We start from the raw sequence: 12,840 nt of genomic DNA on the forward strand, positions 1-12,840 counted from the left end.
TGTTCTTGCTGGTTGTGTAGCCAAGCATTTCCATGATTGCCGAGGCAGTACCATAGATCAGTTTATTAGTTTGAGTTATGGTGGTGGTAGGTATTGATGCAAGTGCTCTATTGGCATCTTCTAGCATACTGTCTGGTGGTGTTTCTTTGCTGAGCCTTGGCAGTCTATCTCTGGAATTGTTGGTATTTAGTTTATCTAAGATCTTCTGTTTCAGATCAGCTGCAGTGCTCTCTAGTTGCAGGATTGGATCAGGATCTTCAGGGGGTTGCACATGTTGTTCTTCCAGATCTTCATGTGGTGTGGTTCTGCAATGCAGTTGATCCATCTCAAGCTGTGATAATAGCTTTCTCTTTATGATATTGAAACGTTGACTAGTTGTTTCTCAGTCAGTGGACATGCAGGTTTTGTATATGGATAGTTTCCTCATACACTTCATATATTCTCTCTCATTTGGTCTACTGCTATAGTAGCATTTCATCAGATCTTGTGTTGTCCATGTATGGTTTGCTCCAGTAGCCTATTTATCATTTATACTTATGTTGAGGAACCAGTACAATCTGATGATAGAGATAGATAAAAAATACAAAGTTTGTTATTGCCATACGCATACTGACTTGGAGAATCATGTTGCCAGGTCAATTTTACTGCATAGTGAACACAGTAAAAAAAAAATAAATTAAAAAAATCCTGAAAACCAATGGTGGAATGCCAGTTTTTTCACAATTTCGCCCCACTTGGATTTTTTTTATTTTTTTGTCATAAATGGTGTCAATAAAAAAAAAAAACTCTCTCTCAAAAAAAAGCCCTCTTATGGCTATGCTGAATGAAAAATACAAGTTCTTATATAAACTTATAATATATAATCTTAAAAATAATAATGAAATAAATACATTATATAAATTAAATACATTTTCTTAAATTATATCTTAACTAAACTTTTGCTGAAAGAAGGGGAGGAAAAATAATATATATAAAAAAACTCCAGCTAAATGTTCAAAATTGTTATTATCAAGTTTAGAAACAAATAATGAAAATATAGATGCAGTGAAACATCTTCAGAGATGAGGAAAGATTATCTTCTAGACTCAAGATCATCAGAAAAAAAGGCAAATTAATAGAGAAGAATGGGGAATTTAAATGACAGCCCCCCAAGAAAAACAAAAACTGTTCTAGATGTGGGTGTTTTTTTGGAACTTTTTCGGCGTATCACGTACATCGGCCTTGTATAACTGAACATATCAACTCACTGCTCACAGAACAGCTGTGCAGATTCCTATCAGTGTCCTGCAAGCTGTTTTATGGGATACAAAAAAGGGTGAAACGTGGAAAGTGAAGACCCACATATGCTCACCATTTATTGATAATATCTTGTGAGAAACTAACAGCTTTCAGATGGCAAAAGAGAGATTGCTCAAAGCAAAATTAGAGGGAACAGAGCGCTATAAAGCACAACTAAGGAATAATATTCATGGATCAGCTATGAGGCAGTAGCCTATATATCAGTTTTGAGGTCAACATTTGCATTTACTTTTCAGTGAACACTCGATTATAAAATTAACCTGTAATTTACATGGGGCCTCAAGTACAAGTACTGACAGAAATACAAACTCACTATGTGCCGTGTATATATAGCCATCTCATCTACCTGTCAGTATTATATCTGGTAATTTTCAGCAGCGTTCAAAACGTAAGAAGAAAAAATTTGAAAAAAATAACTAATGATTAAGAGCATAGTATAAAAATTTTTGTAGTGTACTAACGCTGCTACTTTACACAAGAAGTTTTGTCTCAACTTTGGGTTTTTAGTCAAGTATAAAATTGCAGTAAATAAAGAATATATTTGGATAAATGTTGTAAATATACTTAGAAATAAAATACAATACAGAAATATATTAGAGAAAAATGATGTAACATAGATATATCCAGAGGCGCATCTGGGGGGAAGGGGGAGCCAACGCATGTGCCCCGGGCGCAAGCGGGAAGTACAATTGAAGCTCTGACCTACAGGTCAGAGTGACGTCAGCAGCAAGATCAGCTCATGTGATCACACTGCTGACGTCACTCGTGTAGATTGAATGTGGCCAGACGTAATCAAATTGCATACTTCTAAAAGTGAGCAGCACATGCGCTGTGAGAATTCAGAAGCTGCAGCCACCTATAGTGACTGTAGACTTATCTCCAGTCTGGACAAGCCCTTTAATTATAAAATGAAGCCCTGCAGCCAATCCTAAGAGTGTGTAATATACTCTCTGTCACGATTCAGCTCTGCAGGTTCCAGCAGTTATCACATGGCGGTGTCAATCATGCAATTTTCATACTTACGTTCACGTGACAACGAGCTTCTCTTCCAGTTTCTCTGTTTTTCACTGAACATTGAATTAGGCAGAGCAGCTCACCGACACGTGACTAAGTGTGCAAATCCCATTTGTGCTTGTGGAGAGGGGATGGCGGGGGGGTGAGGGTGACGTCAAACTGAGTTCTTGACCTGGGTGCCAGAAAACGTACATACATCTCTGGATATATCAAAGGCGCAACAAATAGTTGTTGGACATTGGAAAAGAAATGGCAACTTTAACGATGGACTATAAAAATACATGGTGATATATCACGATGATCCTAGATCCTTTGACTGCTGGAATTTCTCAAAGATCCTGATTCCTCCTTTGCAGATTTTCCCTGCACTGTCCTACTGCAGCAATAAAGTAATTAGCATGGGAAATAGAATACCAACAGCAGATTTGGCAGCTGGATATATGGGTGAAATACGGCCCATAATCTACAGATGGTAGAAGCACCTGAATATACTGCGGATCCAGTGTCTACAGTCATGGCCAAAAGTTTTGAGAATGACACAAATATTATAATTTCACATGATCTGCTGCCCTCTGGTTTTTATGTGTGTTTGTCAGATGTTTTTATCACATACAGAAATATAATTGCAATCATATTATGAGTAACAAAAGGTTATATTGACAGTTATAATGAGTTAATGCAGCAAGTCAATATTTGCAGTGTTGACCCTTCTTCTTCAGGACCTCAGCAATTCTCCCTGGCATGCTCTCAATCAACTTCTGGATCAAATCCTGACTGATAGCAGTCCATTCTTGCAAAATCAATGCTTTTATTTTGTCTGAATTTGAAGGTTTTTGTTTGTCCACCCGTCTCTTGATGATTGACCACAAGTTCTCAATGGGATTAAGATCTGGGGAGTTTCCAGGCCATGGTCCCAAAATCTCTATGTTTTGTTCCCTGAGCCATTTAGTTATCACCTTTGCTTTATGGCAAGGTGCTCCATCAAGTTGAAAAAGGCATTGTTGATCGCCAAACTGCTCTTGGACGGTTGGGAGAAGTTGCTCTCGGAGGACATTCTGGTACCATTCTTTATTCATGGCTATGTTTTTAGGCAAGACTGAGAGAGAGCCCATTCCCTTGGCTGAGAAGCAACCCCACACATGAATGGTTTCAGGATGCTTGACAGTTGGCATGAGACAAGACTGGTGGTAGCGCTCACCTGGTCTTCTCCGAATAAGCCGTTTTCCAGATGTCCCAAACAATCGAAAAGGGGATTCATCAGAGAAAATGACTTTACCCCAGTCCTCAGCAGTCCACTCCCTGTACCTCTTGCAGAATATCAGTCTGTCCATGATGTTTTTTCTGGAGACAAGTGGCTTCTTTGCTGCCCTCCTTGAGACCAGGCCTTGCTCCAAGAGTCTCTGCCTCACAGTGCGTGCAGATGCACTCACACCTGCCTGCTGCCATTCCTGAGCAAGCTCTGCACTGCTGGTAGCCCGATCCCGCAGCTGAAACACTTTTAAGAGACGGTCCTGGCGCTTGCTGGTCTTTCTTGGGCACCCTGGAGCCTCAACAAGGGAACCTCTCGCCTTGAAGTTCTTGATGATGCGATAGATTGTTGACTGAGGTGCAATCTTTCTAGCTGCGATACTCTTCCCTGTTAGGCCATTTTTGTGCAGTGCAATGATGACTGCATGTGTTTCTTTAGAGATAACCATGGTTAACAGAAGAGAAACAATGATGCCAAGCACCAGCCTCCTTTTAAAGTGTCCAGTGGTGTCATTCTTACTTAATCAAGACAGATTGATCTCCAGCCCTGTCCTCATCAACACCCACACCTGTGTTAATGGAGCAATCACTGAAACGATGTTAGCTGGTCCTTTTAAGGCAGTGCTGCAATGATGTTGAAATGTGTTTTGGGGGATAACGTTCATTTTCTAGGCAAATATTGACTTTGCAAGTAGTGACTGTACAGACTTCCCCATCAGAGCATCACCTCTACTAGTTTGATACTGGGTATATATATCAAGAGGTTTTATAAGGGTGAAAGCACATAGTGGCTGGCCGCATGTGGCTGATCCTCCACCCACAGGCAGTGGCCAATGGGTACTCCACCCACAGGCAGTGGCCAATGGGTACTCTGCCCATCTACAGTGGCCAATGGGTACTCTGCCCATCTACAGTGGCCAATGGGTACTCTGCCCATCTACAGTGGCCAATGGGTACCCCGCCCATCTACAGTGGCCAATGGGTACTCTGCCCATCTACAGTGGCCAAGTGATTGTTACCACACCCATCCGCAGTTGCCAATGGCCAAGTTATTTTGTTACTCCACCCATCCACAGTGGCCAATGGTCAGGTTATTTTGTTACTCCACCCATCAACAGTAATGGTCAAGTTATTTTGCTACTCCACCCATCCACAGTGGACAAAGGCCAGGTTATTTTGTTACTACACCCATCCACAGTGGCCAATGGCCAGGTTATTTTGTTACTCCGCCCATCTACAGTGGCCAAGTTATTTTACTATTCCGCCCATCCGTAGTGGCTAATGGCTAATTGATTTTGTTACTCTAACCACCAGCAGTTACCAATGCTCACATGGATGGGTGGAATTTCAGCTGAATATGCAGTCTTCCAGCCAGGATTGCCAACAGCTTTATTTTTTTTTCTGGACAGCTGCTCAAATCACAGACAGTCAACTTTTTTTTACGGACACAATAGAAAATCACAATAATAAGATAAGTGGCATGTCTAGAGCTCATAATTGTGATATGAAGGTATTATCTGCATTCACTTTTTGACAATAAAAGGATGTTAATTACTATTACCCCTCCCTCATTTCTGTTTATCGGCCTACCCGTTTGTTACACTCCGCAAGCGACTTTCAACTAACATCCGCACTAATCCGTATCTCCCACTCCTGGCTCCAAGACGTCTCTCGAGCTGCATCTATCCTTTGGAAAGCTCCACCCCAAGAAATTAGGACTAACCACAGCTTACACAGTTTTAGGTGCTCCCTAAAAACACATTTTTTTAGGGCAGCCTATCACGTTCCCTAATCAAAATCTTTTTTATATATAGCCCAGTCTCCCATTTCTCTGAACATTATTGTCCATCAAACTCCACCGCACCCAAAAGCACTACAAATATTGGCTGATGACTACCTCAGCCAGCCTTTATCTATCTCCCATTTCCTCAAGATGGGTGGACTATCATTGTAAATAAGCCCCTGTAATTAGTGTCTCCCCCCACCTCATTGTAGATTGTAAGCTCTTATGAGCAGGATCGTCATTACCTTTGCTTTAATCATTGTATTATCTTTAACTTTGTTACTTATGACTGTTATACATGAAATGTTTAATTGTAAAGCGCTGCGGAATATGTTGGCGCTATATAAAGATTATTATTACTATCATAATAATCTGTATGAGGTTCTCCAGCTTCAAAAGAAACACGTATGCAATAATTTTTTTTTTACGGATGGGGAAAAAAGTGCCTATTTTTAAAGACTGTTCAGGAATTTCTGGACAGTTGGCAACCCGGTTTCCAGCATGGCCTTATTCTAAAGCAACAGTAACACATGCACATAATAAATTAGAAGAATTATAGTACCTTTATGTTTTTTATCCGTGCTATTTTCTCATCAATGTTCACTATGATTTTTGCTCCATCTCCTTTCTCTCTGAAGAAGAAAAAGGGTGAATTAGATCAAGGATGAATATTGATTACTACTAGTCGGAATATGTTGTCAGCTTGGTAACATGAAGCTTATTCCAGCCTATACCATCAGCTCACTCACTCCGCAGCACTTTTCATGTCTTATTAACAAAGGGGGAAAAACATCTAGTTGTCAATTTATTCTTCCATTTCTAGGAAGAACACAGAAACAGCATAACAGAGTTCTTAAAGAAAAGACTAGCCTTGAAACTACAGTGATCCGTAAAAATATTGTAAGATAAAATGAAAAAAACTGCATGTGAGACACAGTAGTACAGGAAAGCATGAATGAAGACGACCCTGAACTTCTTGTTTTCATGCACAATTAGATGGCACATTCTCTCCAAGTTCTTATTGTTAGTCGGGAAGATGTGCCTCATATCTACTTTTAATGTAGCTCTACTACTTAGTACAATGTACCTAGTATTTTATATATTCATTGTATCAAAGCTAAAGGGAAAATTGTGTTAAGAATTTTTTTTCTGTTGTAGTTATTTACTAGTCCACATCCTTACACTTATGCTGCAATCTTCTGCCACAACTTGTGAACATCCTAGGTGCAATGTTGTGAAGCACATAACAGGTTCGGACAAATTTTAACTTTTCCTATAAGTCAGCAACTACACAAGTTTGGTCTATGCAATCCATTATCTACTGTGAGGTGACTTCTGTACAATAAATATATTATATACATACAAACGTGGTCAACATTGTTGGTACCCCTCATTTAATGACAGGAAAACCCACAATGGTCACAGAAATAACTTGAATCTGACAAAAGTAATAATAAATCAAACATCTATGAAAATGAACAAATGAAAGTCAGACATTGCTTTTCAACCATGTTTCCACAGAATTTTAAAAAAAATAAAACTCATGAAATAGGCCTGGACAGAAATGATGACACCCCTGAAAATAATGTGACAAAAGAGATGTGTTAAATCAAGGTGTGTCCACTAATTATCATTACAGATGTCTACAATCTTGGAATCAGTGAGTGGGCCTGTATAGAGGGCTATAGATACTCACTGTGATGTTTGGGGACATGGTGTGTACAGGGCCAGTTTTAGGCAAAGTGGGGCCCTAGACAAAAGTTTAAAATGGGGCCCCAAATGCTAATATATTGCACATCACACAGAAGCATTTCTGTTGTTTCTTCATGCGCTGAGTTCAGGCAGCTAAATGACTGTGATCGCCAATATTGAAGCCGTCCAACGCTTGTTTCCCGGCCTCTTTACACCAACTGAAAAAGAATGATGGGGACAGAAAAATCACTAATAGATCAATCTGTCCCCATACGGTATCATGTTATCAGCAGCACATCTACAGTTTACACCGGGCGATGTGCTGCTGAGAACAATGATTTTTGTTCCAGCATAAACAATCCAATCACTCGAATATGCAGCAGTTTGCTTGTTTAGTATAATACACCCCATAGTCCTCCATATATTATAATATGCCCCATAGTCCTCCATATAGTATAATACACTCCCCATAGTCCTCCATATAGTATAATACACTCTGTATAGTACTCAATATATTAAAATACACTCCTCAGTCCTCCATATAGTATAATACACACCTCATAGTCCTCCATATATTAAAATACACTCCTCATAGTCCTCCATATCATATAATACACTCCTCCTAGTCCTCCATATCATATAATACACTCCTCATAGTCCTCCATATAGTATAATACACTCCTCATAGTCCTCCATATAGTATAATACACTCCTCATAGTCCTCCATATATTAAAATACACTCCTCAGTCCTCCATATAGTATAATACATTCTTCATAGTCCTCCATATATTAAAATACACTGCTCAGTCCTCCATGTAGTATAATACACTCCTCAGTCCTCCAGATAGTATAATACACGCTTCATAGTCCTCCATATATTAAAATACACTGCTCAGCCCTCCATATAGTATAATACATTCCTCGCAGTGCTCCAAATAGTATAATGCACTGCCAGAGTCATCTATGTAGTACAATTCACTTCCCATAGTATAATGCACCCCATAGTTCTTCATATAGTACAATTTATTCTCCATAGTCCTCGATAGAGTATAATGCAGCCACCCCAGAGTATAATGCAACCACCCCACAGAATATAATGTAGCCCCCTCAAGAATATAATGCATTCCTACCATACAATATAATGTAACCCCCCCATAGAATATAATGCAGCCCCCCCATAGAATATATGGTAGCCCCCTCATAGAGTATAATGTAGCCCCCCCATAGAATATAATGCAGCCCCCTTATATAGTATAATGTAGACCCTCCATAGAATACAATGTAGCCCTCTTCATAGAGTATAATGCAGCCCCCCATAGAATATAATGTAGCCCCCTCAGAGTATAATGAAGCCCCCATACAATATAATTTAGCCCCCCACAGAATATAAAGCAGCCCCCCCATAGAGTATGATGCAATCCTCACTCATAGAATATATTACAGCCCCTATAGAATATAATGTGGCCCCCCATAGAATATAATACAGCCCATCTCCCCATAGAATATAATGTAACCCCAAAAACTATGATACAATCCTCCCTCATAGAATATAATACAGCCCCCCCTCATAGGATATACTCTAACCCCCACAGAATGTAATACAGCTTCCCATAGAATATAATTTGCCCCATAGAATACAGCCCACCTCTCCGTAGAATATAATGTAGCCCCCATCAGAGTATGATGCAATCCTCCCTCATAGAATATAATACAGCCCCTCAATAGAATATACTGTAACCCCTCATAGAATATAATACAGCCCCCCATAGAATATACTGTAACCCCCCATAGAATATAATACAACCCCCTCATAGAATGTACTGTAAACCCCATAGGCCCCATGGCCCCACAGTCTAGTACTCACTCACTGATATATTAAAAGTAAAAAAACACACAATCCTCACCTCTCCTCATGCCCCGTGCTGCTCCAGGCTAGACGCCTATCTCAGTGGCGGCACATAGTGGGTGCGTGATGAAGTGACATCATGCAGTGTCAGAGGCAGAGGGGATTGATGGGAGAGGAAGCGTCATCTGACGCTCTCTCCTCATAAAAATGCCAGACTGGAATTTGCCAAACTACATGTTGACAAGCTACAACGTTTCTGGAAGAATGTCCTATGTACAGATAAGACAAAAATGGAACTTTTGGGCAAGTCACATCAGCTCTATGTTCACAGACAGAAAAATTAAGCATATCAAGAAAAGAACACTGTCCCTACTGTGAAACATGGATGAGGCTATGTTATGTTCTGGGGCTGATTTGCTGCATCTGGAACAGGGTGTCTAGAATCTGTGCAGGGTACAATGAAATCTCAAGACTATCAAGGGATTCTAGAGAGAAATGTGCTGCCCAGTGTCAGAAAGCTTGGTCTCAGTTGCAGGTCATGGGTCTTGCAACAGGATAATGACCCAAAACACACAGCTAAAACACTCAAGAATGGCTAAGAGGAAAACATTGGACTATTCTGAAGTGGCCTTCTACGAGTCCTGACCTAAATCCTATTGAGCATCTTTGGAAAGAGCTCAAACATGCCATCTGGAAAAGGCAACCTTCAAACATATGAGACAACTGGAGCAGTTTGCTCTTGAGGAGTGGACTAAAATACCTGTCAAGAGGTGCAGAAGTCTCATTAACAGTTACAGGAATCATTTCACTAGTCTCATTGACAGTTACAGGAATCGTTTGATTGCAATGATTTCCTCAAAAGGTTGTGCAACAAAATATTAAGTTAAAGGAAATCTGTCACCCCTTTTTTGAGATATCATATAATGATATCATTCAATTGTGTGTCACATAAGGATTCTCTTAGTACTTTTGCTTCCCCCTGACCCCGCACCTTTCATGCATAAATACCTTTTTTATATCGGTTCAGATGTATGTAAACTGCCGCTGTCTGGTCCGATGGGCGGGGCTTATTCACCTGCTCCCCCTCCCTGTCTTGCTGTACGCATTTCTTCTTGTGCCCACTCCAAAAGCGGGCAGAACAAAATTGTCGGCACCTTTCCAAAATTGTGGGCAAATAACTTTGTTTCAAGCATGTGATGTTCGTTCATCTATTGACCCTCTCATCTAGTAGCAAAGTTGGTATTCTTGACTTTCCCAAATCATCACAGCAGTGTATTTTTAATAATATTTTGACAATTTATTTTTCATTTCAAAATATACACTTAAAAAAAAATAAATAGAAATCTTGCCGTTTTCACACTGACCACTAGGACTATTTTAGCCCTAGTGGTCCTGTTGATGTGGATTTCCTGGAAGCACAGGAAGTGAGAGTCTAGAATTATTTTTAGAAACAGCACCACGACTGAACATAGGTTGTTTGTGGTATTGCAGGCCAGCTCTATTCCCTTTAATCACATCCTCCAACTTGGTTTATAGCACCCGCCATAGAATGCAATGAAAAAGGCCTAAAGTCTAATTTTTCATAGTATTTATGCCCTGACTTTTTATTTAGAAAAAAATAAGTAAAGCTCAAACAACCTCTGACTGCGATATAGCCATTTCTTATATTTGCTCCAACTTTCTGAGAATACATAACTCGTGTCATTTATGTACTGAAATAGAGAGAAAATACTAAATGGCTGACTTTGAAAATGCATTTAATACATATAATTAGAAGAATTACTATTTACAACTTCTGGGATCTGAGTCGAGAAATCCTCCAACTAATAAAAATCTCTAAATATATAGAAGAACATTCCTAAGAAGTTAAGACATTTAAAGGGAACCTGTCTGGTCCGATAACATAATTAACTTGCAGATATACGATTAATTTGCAGGTTTATAGAGTCATGAAGGTGCCCGACGGCAGTACTGAAAGTGTGAATACCGGAAGAAAATAAACTTATTTAGTCTAACAAGTTGCCAGCTTTCAGTCATACAGGTGTACACTACTCACAACACAGAGCAGTGGCTGCAAGCACAATCCAGCTCAGCAATGCATCAGTATAGAGCCGGTTGTTGAAGTGTCAGGACGTGTATACACAACCTGTTCACTGTGTACGGAGCCCTGACAGTAGCTACGTCGGCACACCTGCATGACTGAAAGCCGGCGGCTCACAGGTGGATTAAAGTGATGTACTCTCCATGTCTCACTCAGAGTCCTGACCAATACACTGCAGGAGCAGTAACGGAACCCAATTAGGTATTTCTGACCAGGGTTATACAAACTAAGACACAAGGTAAACCATCTAGGATTTAAAAATCCCATAGGGACTGGCAAGAGCAGCTTTGAAATGTGAAAGATGCCTTGAAAAGTAAAATTCGGTGCAGACTTAAAGGCCCATTTACTCTGGCTATTTTTACCCCTTTAACAAGGATCGATTTGTCAAATGGAGCTCATTGAGCAAACACAAACTGATGAGTTCAGAAGAATCAATGCGATTATTCTTTCCCTACAGGACAGATATATATCTTTGTACCGTGTTAGCTAGTAGATAGAAAAATATTTACAATTGAGAGTCCTCAGTGGTTGATACCTTTTAATGGCTAACTGAAAAGATGGTAACACATTGCAAGCTTTCGAGACTACTCCGGTCTCTTCATCAGGCTAGACTAAAGGCCCCGTCTCAAATAGCGAGATCGCTGCGAGATCGCTAATGCGTCACAGATTTGTGACGCAACAGCGTTCTCGCCTGTGATCTCGCTACATGTGACACGCAGCAGCGACCAGCCCCCCTGCTGGATATCGCTGATCGTGCAGGAATGTCTTGGGCCATTTTTTTGTCGTCGTCCTTAAGGCCAGCATGCATCGCTGTGTTTGATTGCTAGATCGTTGCTGCATCGTTGAAGAGATCTGCCTGTTTGGCAGCTTACTAGCGATCATTTAGTGACGCACCAGCCATCCTTACCAGGTCGTATCGTTGTCAGGATCGCTAGTGCGTCGCTAAGTGAAATGGGACCCTTATACAACATCTAAAGAATCACATATTTATACACAAAACAGCACCTGGGGGCATCACACAACACAGAACCAGACACCAATCAGAGGACAATATAACTTTCACACTCCTGAACCAGACACCAATCAGAGGACAATATAACTTTCACACTCCTATCTATGAACTGGTCCAATATTTATGTTTATCCCTCTCCCTCTCCCATAATGAAAATTCTGCTTCATGTCACTTGTCTTATCCATTGCGTTATTTCTGTGCTGTTTCGTGTATAAATATGTGATTCTTTAGATGTTGTATTAGTCTATGCCTGATGAAGAGACCTGAGTAGTCTCGAAAGCTTGCAATTTGTTACCATCTTTTCAGTTAGTCATTAAAAGGTATCAACCACCGAGGACTCTCAATTGTAAATTTTTTTTATTCTTTCCCTAGACGGTATTCATGTTGTTGCCGGCATATCCCACTTACACGAAGCGATTTGCTGCCGACAATGTTGATTTTTATGCCAAGATAAATGATCCTATCAAGCAAAAAACAGACTGATTATTGGGAATGCGTTCCTATTGGAAACGCTCATTCATCAATTAGATATAGTCTCGTATAAATGGGCCTTAAGGGTACAGAGATATGGCAGGTGCAGACGGCCGTAGACTGGGGCCTCTCTAGATCTTATCAGGTGGAAGGTGCTATAGCATATTGACACAGCCTGGTCTAGTGCCTTTGATCTAACCATCCCCTGGTGTGCTGGCCCCAGCTGCCAAATTATACCCAACCAGCTCCCACAATTCCTCTCTCCTGACCCTGTAGTGTGGCCTATATATGTAGTAGTTCCTAAGGGGAAGCACGCAGTGTAGGGTGCAGCATGCAAGCGTCCAATAAGCAAAGCATCACAGAAGCTAAGCAT

General features: G+C 40.4%; 1 protein-coding gene across 1 annotated transcript in view; it reads right to left on the bottom strand.

The window, feature by feature from the left end:
* STARD9 (StAR related lipid transfer domain containing 9) overlaps positions 1-12,840 on the bottom strand; it is a 292,466-nt gene that overhangs the window by 253,787 nt on the left and 25,839 nt on the right. The window contains exon 2 of the mRNA XM_073552673.1: positions 5,907-5,976. Within this exon, the coding sequence (XP_073408774.1) occupies positions 5,907-5,976 (70 nt within the window). The remainder of the gene's footprint in view (positions 1-5,906; positions 5,977-12,840) is intronic.

The sequence above is a fragment of the Dendrobates tinctorius genome, unplaced genomic scaffold, assembly GCF_039654945.1.
Source record: "Dendrobates tinctorius isolate UK_male_01 unplaced genomic scaffold, ASM3965494v1 ptg000194l, whole genome shotgun sequence".
In the NCBI taxonomy this organism is placed as follows: Eukaryota; Metazoa; Chordata; class Amphibia; order Anura; family Dendrobatidae; genus Dendrobates; species Dendrobates tinctorius.